Source organism: Uranotaenia lowii, chromosome 3 (assembly GCF_029784155.1).
Source record: "Uranotaenia lowii strain MFRU-FL chromosome 3, ASM2978415v1, whole genome shotgun sequence".
NCBI classification, from domain to species: Eukaryota; Metazoa; Arthropoda; class Insecta; order Diptera; family Culicidae; genus Uranotaenia; species Uranotaenia lowii.
This window is the reverse complement of record NC_073693.1, coordinates 138839685-138861957: the sequence shown is the minus strand read 5'-3', so window position 1 is coordinate 138861957 and position 22273 is coordinate 138839685. Positions and strand designations below refer to the sequence as shown.

At 35.1% G+C, this 22273-nt stretch overlaps 1 protein-coding gene across 2 annotated transcripts in view; it reads right to left on the bottom strand.

The window, feature by feature from the left end:
- LOC129750854 (peroxidasin) overlaps positions 1 to 22273 on the bottom strand; it is a 596804-nt gene that overhangs the window by 357229 nt on the left and 217302 nt on the right. For both annotated transcript variants that reach the window (XM_055745956.1, XM_055745957.1), the window contains exon 3: positions 8816 to 9031. In XM_055745956.1, the coding sequence (XP_055601931.1) occupies positions 8816 to 9031 (216 nt within the window). The remainder of the gene's footprint in view (positions 1 to 8815; positions 9032 to 22273) is intronic.

Here is a 22273-nt window from a genome sequence, read left to right as displayed (position 1 = left end):
ACGCGCTGGTGTGGGGGATGAATGATCACAAAAAGTTACAAAAGTGGTAGTTTAACATCCGATTGATAGCTTTAAGCTATTTCCGATCTGTTTCCAAATCCTAATGATATATTTCAGATGTTTTTAAAAACCATTACCCCGTGGAACGGAAATCGTTTTGGACAGTGTTCCATGTTTTGAATATCTGATCACAGGAAATTCAGCTAGAATGTTTTTATCAACTGTTTTACATCCGGTTAATGATGCTTTGTTAGGATTTTGAAGGAATTTTGAAAAATTTTATTCGCACAGATTCACAGATGACTGTTCATATTTACTTCATAGTTTTCGTCCTATGGGGTAATTATGAACACACATTTCCTGACATTTTTTTGGCTTTTTGATGGTCAAATGTTTTATTCATCAACTTAGGGGGCCATCGATTTATTTCCCAAGCATTTCCAGACCCCTTCCCCCTCCTCCCCTTCTAAGAAATTGTTCCTCCCCCACTTCTGTAAGATCTTAACACAGGACCGTGAAGAAATCTTAGCCAGGAAACATCAACACTCGGCATTCTATATCCCAGGAACTTACTGGATCAAATTTTATGAATTTCATAATTAAATTAAGTCCGCAATGTGTTAAGTTTTGAATTTTTTAAAAAATTGATTTTTTTCTTCCAAAAACTGAGATTCGGAGTGAGAAAAAAAAGCTATGCCAGTTCTTTTCAGTCTTTGAAAAAAGTTTTGAACACAATTTTATCAAAACTTAATAAAACTTCAAGAGTGAAAAAAGCAAAATCAGCATTTAAACGAGTCTTAATTATGTTTAAAAAATAGTGATAAGAACTTGCTTTTTGTTGATAGAGAAAATGCAGTCAAATGTTTTCTCAGGTTTAGTGGGTTGTGCGTACGGATAATTTTACCGGTAATACCGAAACCGAAAACCTGTATCACAGGAATAGTTTTTTAACATCGAATAAAGGTTTTACGTCCTTCTAAACCCAGTTTTTTTTTTGTATTGATAAATAACAAGGTTATGAACTAGACTTGAAGAAATTTTTAATTTTACTAAAAATAAAATTTACCATTTTTTAACAAGACTTTGCTGCTCGAGTTTTTATTCATTACCGCGTGAAATTTAACATTATTATAATCCTTAAATCTCTTTGGTCAAAAGTAAACTATATGAAAACCCATGATAAATTGATTAGATGATTAAGTCCACAAAACACTGGCACACTTGGCTAGTGAAGTAGACAATGTGCAACTCGAGACCCCATACACCCAACCCTCGGGTAGTGGTCATTAGGGTGTCCCAAAATTGCATAGCTTCTGGAAATCTGGGGGCTCAACCTCCAAATGGTAGATTAGGATGTGCAGAACAAACTTTTGTATGGGGCCGACTAAAAAAAAATCATGTTTAGAGGTTCCGCAAGCGCGATCTTTAAAAAAAGTCCACTTTCAGAAGATTTGATTTTAAATAAATTCTGGGTTCAAAAATTTTCATAAAATTTATATATTTTGTATTTTTTTAATTTTGTTTGAGTTAAAAACTACACGTAAAAAATACAAAATGAACCAAATTTGTATCAAAATGTAAAACTAGCAAGCTATTTTCAAGAAAAAAAATTTTTTTGGTCCAAAAATTTTGAATTCAACTGACCAAAATGTGTACCAAGCGTAGAATATTTTTAATACCAATGCCATCAAAAGATGCGGATTTTTATGCACCTTAACTTTGCTGAACAAAACATGTGGTTTGTATCAACGTGTGAACAGCCATTCACGATTTACTGCTTAACAAAAATCACAATTTAGGATATTTTTTATTTAATTTATCAAATTTGTCTTAATAAATACCTACTTTAAAATCAAAATACTAGCAAAAAAAGACTCTCATGGTTTAAAGGAGTCATCAGAAGGCCATATGCCGAATTTGAGCAGAATCGGACAACAGAAAGGGGTTGCACTGAATCTCAAGTGTCAAAGGGTTTCTGAGACAATGTGTTCTAAAGAAGCATAAAAAACTGGTTTTTCATCATACATTTTTGTCTTTACCAATCGATTGCTTGATTATGAAAGTTTTATTAAAATTTCAATTAAGACTAACATTTCACTTGAAGATTGCAACTCGATTGGACTTAAAACAAAAAAGTTATGGCTGTTCCAAGATTGTATTTTGGTTACAAATTGTCCTGTAAAACGCAATGAGTAAAAAGTACTCATTGTGTGTTAAACGACAATTTGCCACAAAAATACAATCTTGGAACAGCCATAACTTTTTTGTTTTAAGTCCAATCGAGTTGCAATCTTCAAGTGAAATGTTAGTCTTAATTGAAATTTTAATAAAACTTTCATAATCAAGCAATCGATTGGTAAAGACAAAAATGTATGATGAAAAACCAGTTTTTTATGCTTCTTTAGAACACATTGTCTCAGAAACCCTTTGACACTTGAGATTCAGTGCAACCCCTTTCTGTTGTCCGATTCTGCTCAAATTCGGCATATGGCCTTCTGATGACTCCTTTAAACCATGAGAGTCTTTTTTTGCTAGTATTTTGATTTTAAAGTAGGTATTTATTAAGACAAATTTGATAAATTAAATAAAAAATATCCTAAATTGTGATTTTTGTTAAGCAGTAAATCGTGAATAGCTGTTCACACGTTGATACAAACCACTTGTTTGTTCAGCAAAGTTTAAGTGCATAAAAATCCGCATCTTTTGATGGCATTGGTATCAAAAATATTCTACGCTTGGTACACATTTTGGTCAGTTGAATTCTAAATTTTTGGACCAGAAAATTTTTTTTTCTTGAAAATAGCTTGCTAGTTTTACATTTTGATACAAATTTGGTTCATTTTGTATTTTTTACGTGTAGTTTTTAACTCAAACAAAATTAAAAAAATATAAAATATATAAATTTTATTAAAATTTTTGAACCCAGAATTTATTTAAAATCAAATTTTTTGAAAGTGGACTTTTTTTAAAGATCGCGCTTGCGGAACCTCTAAACATGATTTTTTTTAGTCGTCTCTATACAAAAGTTTGTTCTGCACATCCTAATCTACCATTTGGAGGTTGAGCCCCCAGATTCCCAGAAGTTATGCAATTTTGGGACACCCTAGTGGTCATATCACCTCTTGTCTGCAACTCCGATTCTCTACCTCCCCGTGGTGCTAGCTGGGGTGCGAGCAACCTTAGCGGAGATCGGGTACCCAACCCCGGTGGATGCTTTGGTCGCATGCAGAATGAGTTAGGGGGCTTCGTACGCGTCTGTTTTCCATGTTAGGGGCGGCGTGCGGAGTGTAACAACGTCCTGGTGGTGTTCGGGACCCAAAACAGCAACATCACGACGGTCCTCCTGCGAGATAGTGGGGTTAGCTGCGGGCCTTGCGAGCCTGTGACTACTAAAAAAAACATAAGCAACGAATAACGAATAAAAAATAAAGTCCACAAAACAAAGATCAAAAAGATACATTTTCTTGTATGTTTGGACAAGGTGCTGCTATCGAGAGCATTAGAAGTACAGCAAAGAATAATTATTGAGTTAGATTCGGATAACGAAGATCCAAAATCTATTTTCTTGCAGTCTTATTTTTATACTTAGTTACTTTTTTCAATCTTTATTTGTTCGAATACATTTTTTAAAATTTAGTACAAAATGAAAATCTTTTGGTTGAAGATTTTCTCTTTCAGTTTGGTGATGAAAACTTCTGCAGTAATAATTTTGTTTTGAGAAAATAGAGCTACTAATGTGAAATTTGGTACAGGTGATAAAAAAAATTAATTAGTGTAAATATTTTTCAAAACAGTCGATCATATAGAACTGACAAGCCTTGCAAAGTATGACTGTTCACTGATCCAAGAAGATTTTAATGGGTGTTTTTGTGAAACAACCATCTTTCAAAAAAATTAGAATTTCTGTACATGTATAGGCTTCAATTTCATGATATCTCACACGTACGTGAAAAGCCTAACCTACGACATTTAGGTGAAAACTTGATGTTTGCTGTGCAGGACATTAAAAACGGATGTAAAAACTATCGAATAGCCTAACTCGCCTAAAATTACACATGTATGGAGAGGTCCTTTCAAATAAAAATGATCTGCAACGACATAAAGATACGAAAGAAAAAGAAACCAACCAAAACGTAAAAGATGCAACAGAAAATTTAACTACCGAAACAAAAAATAGAAATACAATCAATACAAAAGAACACTAAATAGCTATTTTTGCGTTGTTTTACCTCTAAATTTAAATTACATTTGTTTATTTTATAAGTTTTATACATGAATTGAATTGAGTTTTTATATAACAACCCATTTTCTTATTACTGCTAATTATTTTCTTTATTTGGTGTTGAATTGAGATTTTCTGATACCATATAAATCATATTGGACAAGTCTCGGGGTAAATATGAACAGGTTTTGGGGTAATTATGAACATAATTTTTTAAGTAAAAATTCACCATACACTGCTTACTATGGGCAAATGTAACGTATAAATACTGTTACTTTTTAAAAATTTTATACCAAGTCCGTTATCCGTGTTCATAATTACCCCCTAGACAGGAGGGTAAATATGAACAGACGGGGTAATTATGAACAGACGTCTCAAGGACGTGGGTTGCGACCAAGAAAAAAAAAGTTGGTCTACAGAATGATGAAGAGCACGGAAACATTCAATATTGGCAGGTTTTCAGAATTTATGATAAGAAATAAACATATGGTGGCGGTGAGTGTGCCAAATGAAGAAATTTTGTTCATAATTACCCCACCTAGCCCTAATCATCCGTTACTACGGTGGAAATTTTACTTGGAAAAAAATCTTCACAATTAATTGGGTGCACTAGATTAAAATATGTAATAAGTTTTTATCTATCAGCTTTTTTAAATCACTTTAAAAATACGTAAAAATCATTTAAGAAAATTCAACATTTTTGACGAAACTTTTAACCATTACAAAAAAATTAAAATACAAGTTACCAATCAATTACCAACCTTTTCAAAGTCTGCAAGTAAATTGGCTTCTGCGAAAAAAGTCAGAGAAGTTTTCCATTTGTTTTTCCTCTTCTGTAAAATGAGGAAATTTCATCGATTTTAAAAAAAAGCTTTGTCCCAAAATGAATTTTCGATATTTTTAAAAGAAGAAATCAAACCATTGCAGGCTTCACATATAGGTTAAATCAAATAAAACTTTTTTTAAAATTACTTTCAGAAATGTTAGAATTTTTTTATGATATCTTTCCAATTTTTTAAAAACTGTTGAATTTAACTTTTTAGATCATGTATCTTCATCATGATCAAAATATATTTCCTTAATTAATTCAGTATAATAAACAAATTCAGAATCAGATTTTTTCTTTCATGTAGATTTTTTAGTTCATCAGTTTCAATGAAGTTTATTGAAATGTTCAAATAAAAGGACCGCATTTTAAAGTAAAACTATTAAACTTTTTTATTGATGATGATTTTTAAATATATGTATCTATGAAATGATGCCAAGTAGCAACTTCAAAGCTTAAATTCAACGCTATTGAAGTGCTCTTCCAATTAGAGTGTCCGTCCCGGGATTTCCCGGACGGGAATTCCCGGGAATTTAAAAAATTCGGGAATTCCCGATTCCCGGGAATTGTAGTTTCATTCCCGGGAATTCCCGACATGTATGAAATTCTTTCTCTGGAAAAGCCTGAAAGTTGTTCTCTTTGAAAATGTAGTCATACAAAACTCATTTAGAATATGCCGATGCCTGTGGCAGTAGACATTTTGCAGCCATTTGGTACAATTTTTTTTTCAAATTGATGAATTTAAAAAGATTATATGTATTTCCACACCGTATTTATTGAACGAAAACCCACAACAGTTCGAAAATAATACGAAAAATTGCGTAGCAGGTAGACAGATTCTCAAAAGTAAAATTCATGCACCTTTGGCTTTGGAAGTCAAATGAATCTCAAATCCTCAAAATGAAGAAAAAATAGTTTTTTTTTATATGAAGAGCAAATATGTAAAGTGTTCAGAAAAACGAAAAATTGTTAGAATAAACTAACAAATAAAAACATATTTTTTTAATCAACCCCTAATTGCTTGGATGAATTCTTCATTTGTTTTATTCAGGTTATTTTATAGTTCGTTAGACTGTTTTTAATATATCATTTTTGAAAACAGTTTAATTTATTTGAATAAAAATAAGTTAAAAAAACATTATGAAGAGTACGTTTTGAAAAATTTAAGGGCTTGTATGCACGAAAAGTTCGATAAGCTATGTATATTTGAATCGAAGTGCATATATTTTACATTTTTTTTAATATTTCCCGGGATCCCGGGAATTCCCGGAAAACAGGCCACCAGATTTCCCGATTCCCGGGAACGGGAAAACGGCCGGGAAATGGACACTCTACTTCCAATGTTATGTTTTCAGATTTTTATCGCCGTCATAACTATGTTATAATATTTTAATGGCATTTCGGCGAGATGAACTCTAGTAGAATGAAATTGAAAGATAGGAAATGATAGGTGGATAGTTAAAGCTAGGGCGCTTTTTAGAGAAGAAACATTGAAAGGTGGTTTTGAAAATGTAAGTCTAGGGCATGTGGGAGAAAGCTCAAACTAATCGGTTGAATCTTTGCTCGGCAACGGTTAATTCTTTATGGGAGGCGAAGCAATCGCAGCTCCCATACAGAATCAACCCGATGGATTAGATGTGTACCTACACACCTAATCGAGCAAAAATTCAACCGACCAGCGACTTACTGAACAATCTCGAAGGCGCATACAGATCTAGCGATGTGTGCTGTTTTTCGGGTCTCGCTAGGTAGTTTTGCTACTCTGTTGTTTCACATATTGAACTACCCGACGCACCTTACTTTTTGCAAAGTACCGCGAAGAACAGTGTTGTAAACCCTTTTCCCCCCCTTTTTGCCAATGAAATCTATGTTTTCGCTAGATCTGTATGCGCCTTCGAGATTGTTCAGTAAGTCGCTGGTCGGTTGAATTTTTGCTCGATTAGGTGTGTAGGTAGACATCTAATCCATCGGGTTGATTCTGTATGGGAGCTGCGATTGCTTCGCCTCCCATAAAGAATTAACCGTTGCCGAGCAAAGATTCAGCCGATTAGTTTGAGCTTTCTCCCACATGCCCTAGACTTACATTTTCAAAACCACCTTTCAATGTTTCTTCTCTAAAAAGCGTCCTAGCTTTAACTATCCACCTATCATTTCCTATCTTTCAATTTCATTCTACTAGAGTTCATCTCGCCGAAATGCCATTAAAATATTATAACACTCTTCCAATGTTAACAACAAAGCATGGAATTTCTTTTTTCTATTTTTCAATCATTTTCTTGTAGATCATTTATGAAATCACCCGTTTTCCAACCTGAACTTTGTCACTTTAAGCTCTTAATGATGAATTTAAATTGTATTGTAAAGTTCACATTAATGACTTTATACATCTAGAATACAATAGATGTAGAAAGTCATTATTGTGAAATATCTGACTTTCATCACTGGCATTCTTAAAATAATTTTTTTTTAAATCAAATTGAGTTCAATCATCAACTATGTGTTTTGAATAAATTCTTTAAAGTTCAAAATGGATTTTTTTCTCAACAATTCACATTTCAAAACGTGATTTAATTTTTTTTTTTTCAATTTCTAGATATTACAGTGAAATCTTTCCATTAACTCTTCAATTAAAATTAAAGATAGGAAGTTGTAATTAAAATAAATAAAAATTAGATGTATCATAATTTTGCTAAACCAGTTTTAATCATGGTTAGTCTTTGATTTGAAGTTAAATTCATTTTAGGATTTTATTAGTTTTGAAATCTAGTGTTATATTTTTGTATTTCTATTTTGTATTCTATTTCTGTGCACTGATTCTTATATCCGAAGCTTTAATCTCATCCAAATTACATATTAAGCAATAGGAACAAAATTTTGAATAAATGTTTTTATGACCTATAGGATTTGTTGTCCATTTTGGGTATAGGTTTTATTTCCAGCTGAATTAAAATTTCGAAAAGCATCTCCCATCCCTTTACCGAGTCCTTCGCACGGGCCTGTAATCAGAGAGCTGTATGGTTAAGATCTGATGTCACATCAAAAACAAATTCACATCGTAGCCAGGAATAATGTTGATAAGAACAAGTTCATTGATTAAATAAAATTTGAAAAGAAAATAGTGCTGTTTTTCATTCAATTAACCAGTGTCCTCAATTATCGAATTTTGGTTAAAATTAGATTGAAAAGAATCCTGAAAAAATGCAAAACTCCTACAGTCACTTGATTTATTCTAAGTGTTCATTAAAATTCAGGTTCACGTCAGTAATTATTTTGTTATGATTTAAAAGTTTTCAACTTTACATCAGTTCTTGAGTTTTTTTTATTGATTTTTTTTCTTTTGTTTTTCTTCCAATAATAGAAAATATTGATGGGTCCGCTTTTGAAGTTGTGATGAAAATTCCTGGCATCAATATTATTTCTTGCGGAATGAAATAAAATAGGTCAATACGCTTCAACAAAATAATTGTCATACGAATCATTCACAAAACTCGACAAATTGATAGCACTGGTACTCTCAGACACCGAGAATCAAAACCCATAATCAACCGCAATTCCATTTCCGCTGGCGTATCCGCAAATCCAAATCAAATCAAATATTATCATCATCATCGTCATCGTTTGTCGACATAGCTTTCGTCATCAAATTCTATTCAGCCCACAGCCGGAAAGGCTGTGAAGTAGCAATAAAATGACTCCTAGCCGAGGAAGGTAGACAGACGGGAAGTTAGGAAGTTAGCGGAAGCGAGAGATGGTGGTTGGTTACTCACAAGCTCTGAAGCCGGGGCAGATCTTCGAATGCATCCGGTGCCACCGACTGGATGTGGTTTTTGTTCAGGTACAGATACTTGAGTGCCGGCAGGCCGCGGAATGCGCCCTCGTGGATCCGCACCAGTTGGTTCTCGTTCAGGAACACGGTATGCAAATGGGCCAGCCCGCCGAAGGCATCGCTCGGGACGTCTCGGATGTGGTTGTACCGAAGATCGCTGGAAAGAAACAAAGTAGTGGAGAAAATTAGATCAAATCAGTGGGAATAAATAATCAGGCCGCGAATTGTCGATTGCGGCAAATTTATGAGTTCTGTAGTTTGTTCAGCGTACATTATTAATCAAGATATCGCGTTCTTTATAAGTTTCAGATTGGATGGTATTTTTTTCCCGAAAACATTCTGTATGTTAATGAGTTGGGAACATTGGAAATTGATAAATTCGTAATTCTATGGTTGCTCCTGGTGGCTTTTGTCTCCTATACTGAACAGTGTGTTTTACCACAAGTCAGATTCGTGGTTAAGAATTGTGCCATAAACAAAAGAGGAGAGTTCGACTTGAGGTGAGGATATCGATGGAAAATATCGTTAATTACAATCAAAACAAGTGAATATATTTAATCAATGAATTTTATGCTTTGTGTTATTGCCGAAAACTCGTATAGAGCAATTTCAATGAATCTTAGTCACTAAGCATCGATTTAAGTGGTGGCCATTTACATGAAATTGTAATTGTAATTTAAAAAACATGGAGAGTTTTCACCAATCATAGCACAACATACCCAATTTTTTAAACGCAGCAGTTCATTAGAGCAAGTTCACTGGTGTTGGGAAAAAGTGGTAGAAATTTTGACATTTTGAAAATTTTACCAAGCAAAAATGTTTTCAAGATCTTGGGGCGTTGTATTTTTTTACAACACTGTTTCTATTTCAGCCGTATGTGATAGAAATATTACTATTTTTGCATCACAGCATGCGACAATACAACACGTGTTGTAAAAAAAACTTGAAGGCCACAGATCTTGAAAATGTTTTTACATGGCAAAATTTTCAAAATGTGCCGTAAGTGTCAAAATTTCTACCACTTTTCCCAACACCAGTGAACTTGCTCTTATAATATGCTGTCAAATATAGTCAACTAAGATAGATATAGAATACACTAAAATTCAAAACATCTATCAAAACCAACAAATGGGATCACGTCACTCTACACTAAGGTTGCCAAACAAATGCGGGCAATTTTTTAATCAAAATCTGTCACATTGGGGGCATTTGATTTCAAAATTGACGACCAAAACTCCGGGTAATATCCGGACAAATTTGGTCAAAACTCACAAATTACTCAACAGAAATCAAGAAATCTTTTTCATCAAAACTTATCGACAGATTTAAATCCTATTGAAGGCTTCCGAAAAACTTTTCATGATAATTTTTACAAAAGTTGCTCAAAAAATTCGTTTTGGGGGCAGAAACAACACAATTTGTATATTTGGTTTGATTTGCCAAATAAAGTGGCCAGGCCGGCCTGTTAACAAATTTTGTGTGATATATCTGCGCACACCCAACAAAAACCGGGCTATGTGGCAACCGAACTCAGGGTGACCACAGAACCGGGAAAACCGGGAATTGAAAATCGAACCGGGAAAACCGGGAAAACCGGGAAAAAACGGGAATTCAGACCCAAAACCGGGAAAATTAACGAATGAAAATCAAAATTTAGTTTTGGTTCCAAGATCAGGGATTCCACCCAAAATTCAAAATTCAGAATTATTAATTAGGCCGGAACAAATATCAAATTCTTCTTTTATAATCACCAACCTCCCCCCTTCGATTTTCCAAAAATCCTGAGGGGGGAATGAATAAAGTTAAAGGTATTTCATTGAAAAATTTGATTAATTCTTCGGAAATTCAATGATTATAAAGAGCAATAGTAAAATTGTAGATAATGGGGATTGTATCACTCTTTATAAAGCTTAGTTCTTCTACAAATGGGACGCTTTCTCTTGCTAATAGCTCGTTTACTAGTAATCGGACATTCAAAATTTTGACAGCATTTTGTTGCCTGTGAAAAGTAATACCCAACCTATTTTTTTTTTTTCAAATTTCAAAATTCACGCGTTTTGGAGATACTTACGACGCAAGAGAAAAAGGGAAAAATAATTTTGCACAGTTTCATTCAAAATCCATCATTATCAAATTGATAGCTGACAAAACCGTTGAATATTCGATAAATTACCGTGTGTGAGTGGTGGAAAAGTATGGAAATACTGTCAAAAATGTCCACAAAGTTCAAATCAAGCATTGGAGTGAAGCATATGATCGGCAACTTCCGCTAAGGGTCATCAGGGAAGTCAAGTCTCATACCAGCATTTTAAATTTTTCATAAGCGAAAAACTAAGGGTAGATCGCTGAAATTTGAATTTTTGTTTTCTCCGGCAAGCTGAAAGTGTTGCCTGGTAATGAGTCATTCAAACATAACCTCAATCAACATTTTTTTTCTAATTTCACAGCTCGTAAGCTGTATAGCCGATTCCGAGGCTATGGGACAGATGATTTCTGATGAACGAAAAATCTCATGAAATACCCTATTTTAAACAAATTCCAGCGTTTGTATCCTATACCATGTCTGCTCATGGCAAGGTCCCGAGTATATTAAAGTATGTATTTGCTGGTTATTTTGTATAAAATATAATGATTTGCCAAGATTCTGCTCCTGTGGGAAAAAAACAACAATTTTCAAAACGAAAACTATGGTTTTCACTGTTTTTAAAAGCCTAAAAAGAGTCATCTTTTATGTACCCTTCGCAACCTACGATCTATACGAATCGATTATACTTTAAGTTCAATCCTATGATGGTTTTACTTCGTTATTGCAAGATTTTGCCAGCAAAAATTCCATTTAAAACGCATCCAACGCAACGCATAATCAAATTTGTTAATTTCGAAACAGCTGTTTAGACTGAATTGCCCTCAGTTTCTTTTAAAAGAGAAGTATTGGTCCGAAAAGTAGCAGAAATTGAAGGAGGAGGATGTAGCCACCTGAAATACAGATTAGACGAAGTATGAGTTTGAAAAACTGATCAATATCATGACTGAAAAAAGTGTGCGCTAGCCAATGGGAGGTACCAAGAATAAAGAAGAATTTATTCTTACGAAAATCCAATAAATATACTAAATATAATTTTTTCATGAATTATCATAAGATTACCTTCATTTCCTTCATAGGAAGTATTTAGATCAAACGAAAGGTTTTTGAGATACACGCATTCGTAGCTGTCCCATTTCTAAAAGAACTAAGCTATATTCGAGATTTTTTCAAATTATCGATCCAAACTAACAAATTTTTTTTGTGTTTTGTACTATGTTGATTGCAAGTTGTTGCATGCAAGTTTGTTGCGTGCAAGCTTTTATCCAATTTGTTCTAATTTATTGAAAATTTGGATTATTTTTCATTATCACCCCCTCTCCCTCCCCGTCGTGACGTTTCAACTCCAAGTGACCAAAGAAGGATTTGAAATTTGTTACGGCCTTGTTATTATTTGAATTACTATGCCAGAACACAACAGTTCAAGAAATGTGCGGTAAGCAAATCGTAAGTTGTAAAATTTAATAACAATTCGAATCTCTCGATAATTAACTTCGAATATAAAATTCAATTTTCAAGAGTTAAAAACAATATAGAAATTTGAGATAAATCTACAAATTATCTTTATGCACGGCACAGTGTATTTTTGTAGCATTAAAACAACAAATTCGACATTTCTTAAAATATGAGGAAACGATCTCCTATCAAACGCCCTGTTGAGGAAAAAATCATCGAAGAGCTATTTTTCCAAGTTGAATTTTTAAATTTCATTTTCTTGATACAAATAAGTAATCATAGTTAAACCAGAATTACATTTTTCAAAGCTTGAATATGTTACGAATTCTATGAAGATTTATAAAAATAAATCGAATGAACTGATTTCCTACCTGAATCGTGACAAAAAAAATTGATAAAAATTTCAAAAACTGTCTTCAAATGGCCTTGAAATGGGACTTTGAAGTTACACTGCAAAGAAGCTGTTTGATGAAAGTATTTTCAAGAAACAATGCTTAAAATTGTTACAAATATTCAACATTCCATGGTACCTCCCTCAAAATATATTTGTGTTTGGAGTGAAGAACTTCGGTTCTTGGGGAGGTTTTTGTGACATATTTTTTCCTATGACATTTTTGCTTGAATTATGCATTTATGAGGAATATTTAAAAAAAAATGAAGGTTATATGTAATTATTCAGGTTTGAGTTGATTTACATTTAAAAAAAATTATTAATTTTTATTTCCAACTTTCTAAGTCCTAGAAGTAGCCAATTTTTTTTAAGAAGTTTTAAAAAATAAATTAAGGGTTTGAAGATTTCATTTTTAAGAACTTTTTTTCTTAAATTCACTTAAAAGTAGAAAGCAGGGAGCTAATTTTGACCACAAACATGATCTTTTGAGGCATTGGTAAAAAATAATCAAATGTTTATAAATAATAGTAACAGATAAAGTTTGCGATTCAAATTCGATTTATTTTTTACTCTTGTAAACTCGATTTAAATTAAAAAAATTAGTTTGAAACTTTGTTCAGGAGTATAAATAATGTTAAATAATAAACCAAAGCCACAAAAATTACTATAATAATTTATTTCATGATTATTTCATGATTTCATGAATCTAAAAACGAATAAGGTTTCTCGAAAGTCTTAATTTTATTTTATGTTTATGATTTATTTTGGTTTGTGTTCCAACTGACTCTGATTGAATTTACGAGTTTAATTTTGAATCCAGAATCAAAATTATGGAACTGTGATTTCCTGTAATTTGAATCTCTATTTAAATGCTCACATTGATATATGAAATTTTATTATAAAACATAAACTCGAACTGAATCTGAGTGTTTAATTTTGATTTCGAATCAAAGTACTGCCTTTTTAACCTGTGTTTGAAATCTGAATTCCGAATTTAAAAACGATTTTTGAATCTAAGTTCCAGATAACAATTCTTACTAATTATGAGCCAAAAAAAACGAAATTTGGATCAGTATTTCAACCAGAAATCTCTTATTTGAATTCTGAAATCTAACTTCAGTTATTTGTTCAAAATTCAACTTGTAAATCTGAATGAATATTCGAATGATGAAACTGTTTCAGATTTTTCAATTCGGAATCACCATTACGAAACTTTCTTTAGTTTCAATTCAAGGTTTATAATTTCAAATATTTTCTTTTCATATTCCGAAATTATGAGTTTTTAATGTGAACCGGGATTCGAATCAGGATTTTTTCCCAATGATGATCCAAACTGACAGTAAACTGGATACGAAATCCGAATTCTTAGCATAGACATCGAATTTTGATGTTTATAAGCAAATTTGGAACAACAAAATCCGGAATTATACTAGCCTAAGCTTTCAAGATATTTTTTCCTAAGTATTCGGGTCGTGCAAATTCGGAGCATTCTCTCCAATATCAGCCAATATCAAAATTATTTGATAAAAATCATGAAGAAAAACAATTGACGCTTGTTTCTCGAAATCTAATATATAAAGATGAGTTGGACTATATATGTTTGTTTGTTTGTATGCACCTTATACAAATCCACACCGCTGAACCGATCAGCCTGAAATTTGGTACAGAGATGTAGTTGAACCAGGGTAAGGTTTTAGTAATAGTTCTGAGCCCCTCCCACCTAAGAAAAAGGACCCTCCCATACAACGTTCTATTTAATTCCCACGAACCAAAAGTCATGGCACCCATTTGGCAGCCGATTTTCGTTTCCTTTGGCGGGGTTTTTTTCATCACCATCATTATGGGCCGAGCATTAGCAACGACCATTCAAAGTTCACGTATACTGGAAAGAAAATCAAAGCTTGCTGAGCATTGAAAATTTGAAAGGGGGAATTTTGGCGGGTATTTTTATTCCTTCTTCTGTTCTAAGCACGTGGTACTGGTAGGAGATACATATTTGAATGCAATAATGAGCCTACATTTTGGATTGAAAAATACAACTAGCCTGTTAGAAATATATTGAATAGAATTGTAGTGATTTTCAAAGTGCTCCCTACCGGTGACCCCCAAGACGGTGTATGTCTTTTTACCGCCACTGGGGTGCTTTGAGAGTCTACATAAATATACAGTGACCTGAACAGTGAACAGTGAATTGACTTCTTCAGCTGAATGAACCGATTTTCATAAATTCCAGCTTATATGAACCAACTATTGTCGAATTTTTAGAATCTCTCATAGAGAAAGAAAAAATAATAAGATTCAAAGTTGTAAGTTGAAGGCCTCGATTTCAACGCTTTAATAGCCGTCGGGGAATTTTAACGGGGGATTAGAAAATTGATCGTCTATTATCTGGAAAAACTTTTGGTTCCGTTGGAAACAAATCCATTACATGAAACTTTTATTAATTAAATCTGAGGTTTTCAGTTTTATGCAGTTCTATTTCTTTGGCCAATTTATAACTTTTGAGTCAATTAGTTCAATTCTACCATCCAATTTATATAAAACTTATAGTTGAACCGTTTAGTACTGCGAATTTAAACAAATGAACTTTAAAATTGATCACACTTCACAAGCATTAATGGGATGAATGTCCAAGATTAGGAACATTGAAATGTAACTCACATATTAAATTAAAATGGTTACTTCGGTTCAGAGGTGGGTTGTTTTCAAAAACTTCAAAAAACAAAATGTGGAAATTTCACATTTAAGACCAAGTACTCATAAAACAGTGTGAAATTAAAAATCGAAAATAGTACACAAATAGTTTAAAACATGCAATGTGAGTCTTCAACATGGTTTAACCAGATTCGGATGTTTGTTTAGAAATTTCAAAGTAGATAAAGGTCTAATATACCATTGTACAGGGAGATCATCCGTCTTGAAAAGTGGAATGATATCCAAAAGATGGAAAGATATCAAAACAATTTGATCATTTGAAGATAACAAATAAAAGTCAAAATCTTTTCAAGCTTCCTAAAAAATGGTGGATGGAAAAAATGTGTATCGTGATGAATAAGCTTTCAAGGGAAATTATTTTGTATGTCTTTTAATTTATAGCTCATACCTTTAATTTTTTCTATAATATGAAAACGATAAACACAGTGAATAATCTCAATAAAAAACTGAACTATGGCCAAAGTTGCGCAAAATTGCTTATAATGATTTAGTTTAATATAAAAATTCTCAAAGTCTAACGACTCATTTTGATTTATGTTTTATGTGAACCCGAGCATAGCCGGGTAAAATCAGCTAGTTGAATTATAAAAATACTTGTTTAAAAAAATTTGGTGATTGTACGAAAAATATGTATACACCAACAGTGTTGGTATAGAATAATGATAGCAATATAAAGTTTGTAGGTGATATCATTAAGCCAATCCGTCATACTAGGTAAAGTTTTTCACGGCATCGAAAAATGTAAAAATTTGTACATCTATTGATCGATTTTTTTAAATTTTTTATGACAATCAAAAACTATAAAAAACTCTTTCAAGATGTTAAAAACTATGTTATCATCAATTTGTTACTATTCAATGATAACTTCATTACAGTATATTGAAATGAAAATTGAATGAGTGTTGTGGTATACAAATGTTGCATCTAACCCTGCTTTTGCATGTTGCCCCGTTTGACGGTACTCAATTTGAGTTTTTGTTCGATTTTGGATATAATGTGCAAAAACTCGGATAAAATCCGGGCAATTTGCAAGCTTTGTCTAATTTTATCAGACATTCGGGACTAAATTTCTATCAACAAGTTAGATTTTTTTTTTAACTGTAGTAAAGCATGGATCACGATGAAACTGGACGTACTGTTTATTATACCATAGCGCTCCTAGTTGTCGGATCTGGAATGTTTTGACAGTACTTTGTTCGGAAATGTTTCCTCTATCAATGCTGAAAATTTCATTACGATTCGTTCTGTTCCAAAAAAATTGAACGTGAGGGAAGCCGCGAGACTAATATCGTATTTGTTTTCTCCCCTCGTTCAGTGTTCCACCATACCCGATAAAAACAAACACAAATCGTCACCAGTGTATTGCTACCTCACTCACTCACACGCTCTCTCGCAACACTGACAAAATTTTCGGGGCACTACCGCCCGATGGCAGTGCAACACCAGGTCAAAACCAGTGCAACACTGTCCGAATAAACAAACAGTTTGACAGCACCTAGTGGTGCACCAATGCAGCACTAGTGTAACACTCGGCATAAACAAATACGGTATTAGTAAAAAAAACTCGTTTGGAGTCGAAATGTTAACGTAGCTTTGTGAAAGGAGCTTCTATCCAAACGGTTGAACTGTTTTATTATCATAAATCTCTTACAAATCGTCATATGTATGTAATGTCTTCGATCATGCAGAAACTACACGCCCCAATATTTTATTTACACGGAAAATAATAAAAAGGTGAAATTTACCAAGATAAAAAAAATGAACGCTCGTCAAACTAAAAAAGGTAACTTCTACCTCTTCGAGGGGAAATTCACCTCAAAGCAGGGGAAAAGGGTAAATATAACTTCGTAGCGAGGTGAAGTTTGCCTGAATTGGGCTGAAAAAAAAGTTACAGAGGTTCTATTTAAGAAACAACCGAGAAGTTCACGTTCAATTAAGACAACCTGTCCTCTGTCAATGTGTTTTTCGTATTAAATAAGCATACTCGGGTTTGTCGATTTTTTTAAAGGAATTTAACTTCACGAAAAATCATTCTTCTATAAATTGTCGATTTAATACCTATTTATGATCTGAAACGGCCGATAAAAATAGTTTGCAGCTCTTTCAGCTGCATAACAAAAGGCGAATTAAATAAAAGTATAAGCGGATTCAAGGCCGATGTCGTCAAAATGTTTGCGCCGGGCAATTATGCAAGGAATGTGATCCACACACGAGCTTCATATCAAACGCTTGCGCGAAAAGCTTACAATGACTGCTTTGATCTAAACGCTTGACTCATTGCAAAAGGAGCAAAGCTCTCAGAAAGTTCAGCCCTTTACCCTCATGCTAGGGGTGGAAAACAGAAGATAAAAAAAACAGAATCACCGACCAGTGAGTAGGTATCAAATTTTGTGTCATTAGAATGATCATTCTTAAAACTTTGTTTAAGTCTTTAAGAGAGTTTTGCCTTCTATAAGTTTACAAGTTTTACCAAACTGAGCATGCCTCATCTATGAAACAATAGCTTTGTTGATTTTGTTTGGTCCCAGCAAGAATTTTTATCATAAACGATAACAAATCTTTTCAAAAAGTACTCATTTTTCTGTCGAAAAGTAAAAAATGCACAATTTCTATTTGCCTGACGTAGCCCTCATGCGTCTCATTGGAATGGGAATTATTATTAGTTAGCAAGCTTTTGGGAATCTTTTGGGAAAAAAGATTCACAGGGTTGCCAACATTTTTTTTTCAAAAACAGGGACTTGTGAAATCAGGATACGTCAAAGTTACTAAAATTTTGCTCAAAGTGATGACCTTTTAAAGCTGAGCCTCGAAAAATCAGGCAAATCCTGAAAACTCAGACACATTGGCATCTCTGGCCATAAATTTTCTTCTAACTACAAAACGTCAATCATTTAGCTGGCTTACCTGGCGGCTGGCATCTCGAATCAGTATCATGTTTTCAATGGGAGTTATTCAGAAACCACTAGCGACACCATGTCCTCCATAGAAGAGTTAAGATTGGTGAGGGAGATTTTGGAAAGCAAAACGTCAAAAATTTACCTGGCATCGCAGATTCCCTTCAGACCACATAGCAATCGCTAACAAAACAAGTGGCTTTTAGGTTGGATTCCGAAGAAAGTGAATTATTAACCAAGTTATCATTTAAAAAATGTTTGAATTTTTTTCGGTTTGAATGGTGGATTACGCGTGTTTTGGATAGATGGTGTGCGATGGGTGGGTGGTATGCGGTTGGTGGGCGATGGGTAGTGTTGGGGGGTGTGAGTTTAATAGTGTGTGTTGGGTGGTGTGATATGAGTGGAGTGTGTTTTAAAGCGAGGATTGGGTTGTGTGAGAAAAGTAGTGCATGAAGGAAATCAGCGGATGATCATCTGAGCTGTCACTGTTTGCTTCCACCGCTTGGTCATTTCTGATGCTGCCTATGTGGCAACATTGGATTCTCTGAACAAATGAAACAACCCGTCAGGCAGTTAGTACCCTGTACAGCATGGTGTGCAATTCCGATCACCCACTCAGAAAATTAATCGTACTGATTTTTGAAGAGTGTTATTCCTGGTAGTGAAAAGTTTATCTCGCTGGAAAATCCGCTGGTATGAATTTTACTCGCACATTTTGTTAGCGAGTGAAGTGTGTGATTTTCTTTATTGGATGATTATATTTTTTTTTATTAGGTAAATTATCAATCATTCGTCTCTCATCACTCGCCACAGGCGGACGTTCTTTTCACCTCGTGCACAGTGAACAGTGAAGTGCGTGAAGTTTTTTTTTCCGGCTACCGTAAAAATCCAGGTGTGGACACCGTGCGGGCAGTTGGATACCGACAAATTCCGTTTGCTCCATTACCAGTGCCGTGGTATAGCACTTGGTATTGGACAATTCCATCCTCCAGCAGACAAAAGGTTTTGTTGCTATAGTGTATATAGCCTTCAACCAGCTAGGTCAAAACAAAAGACCACGTTTTTGGTTCCACAACAGTTTGGCATAGGGTGGTTCGACCACCTAGGGTGGTCCAAAAAATATTTTTTGGTTTTTTTCCAAAAAGTTTTCTTTTTGGTTTTTTTTCTCTTTTATTATTCTTTTCTACTTATTGACCTCAGTTATTCTTTTTAAAATATTTTTTTTAATTATAATTTTTTTTTAATCTTTTTTTTTAAATTTTCTTTTAATTTGGTTTGTGCTCTCCGCTACCCATTAGATCGGAAAACTACCGCCTAATGGATGACGACGGCGAGGTGGGTAAAGATCCCCCTTTTCGGGAGGACTATTCCGAGGAAGTTATTTCCGAGGAAGTTTTGGATGAACATCCAATGTACCTGTCGGACTCGGAAAATACCCCTTCCACCCTTCCGCAGTCCTATAATCGGTCTATTTCCCCTACTCCCTTTGTTTTCGGCAACTCCTCATCATCATCTACCCCTCAAGTAAATTCCCCTGTTCAAGAAGCTAACGAGCTGCCTAAACCTCCCCCTCGTCGTCGGGTTTACCAACCTGAATCGACGGGACCTTGGGTAGTTTACATCCGGTCCAAAACGAATGGGAAATCACCCAATGTGATTTCAATCGCCCGAGACCTCGACAGATCTTACCCTTCCGTAATCAGCTACCAGCCGATGAGACCGCACAAGATGCGCATTGTTGTTGGTAGCCTGAAGGAAGCAAATGCCATTGCTTGTGACCCGAAGTTTACGATCGAATATCGCGTATACGTTCCCGCTCGTGACGTGGAAATCGACGGAGTGGTAACCGAAGAGGGTTTGACCGTCAATGACCTTGTGGAGTCCGGGGTTGGCCGATTCAAAGACCCTGGTCTTCCCACGGTCAAGGTGCTGGACGCTCGGCAGCTAAAATCAGCTCATGACGAGGGGGAAAAACGAACATTTTCCCTGTCGAACTCCTATCGTGTTACCTTTTCCGGCACTGCACTTCCTGATTTCGTTGCGATCGGGAAGGTTCGTCTACCTGTGAGACTTTATGTGCCTTCGGTCATGTACTGCCAGAATTGCAAGCAGTTGGATCATACGGCCGCCTACTGTTGCAATCAGGCACGCTGCTCTAAGTGCGGGGAGAAGCATGCAGAAGCTTCGTGTGAAATACAAGCATTAAGCAAGTGTTTGTATTGCACAGGCGAGGAATCTCATGCTCTCTCGGCGTGTCCGAAGTACATATCGCGCCGGGAAAAAATCAAGACTTCTTTGAAAACCCGCTCTAAAAAATCATATAGAGACATGCTGATGAAGTCTTTGCCAATCGTCTCAGAGAACCAGTTTGGCCTTCTAAGCGAGTATGAATCCGAAGGGGAGGATCCATGTGAAGGAACATCAGCTGGGCCATTTGTTAGAAAAAATGTTTCACAGGCTCCAAAAAGGAAACGCACAACTAACACACAACCCCGATCAGCTGCCAGCAAAGTTAATAAAACAAAAAATCCTCAAAGTGGAAATAGTTATTCTACCCCTCCTATTCAGAGACCTCCGGGTTTTAATCCGTCCCCGAAGGACTTCCCTCCACTTTCTGGTAAGTCAAAACCCCAGACTTCCCTTCAGAATTCAGGACCATCAGTAGTAAACAGGAATGCAACAATTCCCAGTGAAACTGCACCTGATCCATCGTCGAACAGTTTGCCCAGCTTTTCGGCTGATGGTAAGATGAAATTTTCGGAAATTGTTGAGTTCATCCTAGACTTTTTCAGCGTACCAGCAGGATGGAGGACTATGATTAATATGTTTGTCCCACTTTTGAGAGAAGTCTTGAAAAAGAAAGCTCTCTCTATGACCCTCATCGCAGAAGTAATTTCTTTTGATGAATAACTCGTCCACTGAGGTAAGAGAAATTGTTTCTGTATTGCAATGGAACTGCAGAAGTATTTTACCAAAATTAGACTCCTTTAAAGTATTGGTACACAATTTGAATTGTGATGTGTTCGCTTTATGCGAAACTTGGCTCTCTCCAAACACAGATTTTAACTTCCATAGCCACAATATTATTCGCCTGGATCGAGATAGACAAAGAGGGGGTGGCGTTCTTTTGGGGATCAAGAAATGCCACTCTTTCTATCGTATTCCACTACAACCATCTCCAGGTATTGAAGTCGTCAGTTGCCAAGCTAGAATTAAAGGCCAAGACCTTTGCCTAGCCTCGGTATATATCCCGCCAAATTTAAGCGTGAGCCGGAACCAATTGGCCAATATTATTTCACTTCTTCCAGAACCCCGACTAGTTCTGGGAGACTTCAACTCCCATGGCGTGGGCTGGGGTAGCTCACGTGATGATGATCGTGCTAACATGATATATGAGCTGTGCGACGACTTCAACATGACTGTCTTAAACAATGGGGAAGTGACTCGAATTAATGGATCCCAATCACAGCATAGTATTTTAGACCTTTCTTTAGCTTCTTCCTCTCTGAGCTTGGATTGTACGTGGAAGGTAATCCAAGACCCTCAGGGAAGCGATCATTTGCCTATCAATATTTCTATCACCAGTGGTCGTAGTCCACCCGAAGAGATCAATATTCCTTATGACCTCACAAAGAATATAGATTGGAAAAAGTATGCATCAGGTGTCATTGAAGCCATCGACTCAACGGAAGAACTGCCTCCGGAGGCAGAGTACAGTTTTATTTCCGGGACAATTGTGGACTGTGCAATCGGGGCACAGGTCAGACGGAATGACAATTCGACGATACAGAAACGGCCTCCCACTCCGTGGTGGGATGGAGACTGCTCACGTGCACGAGGAGAAAAGTGCAAGGCGTTTGT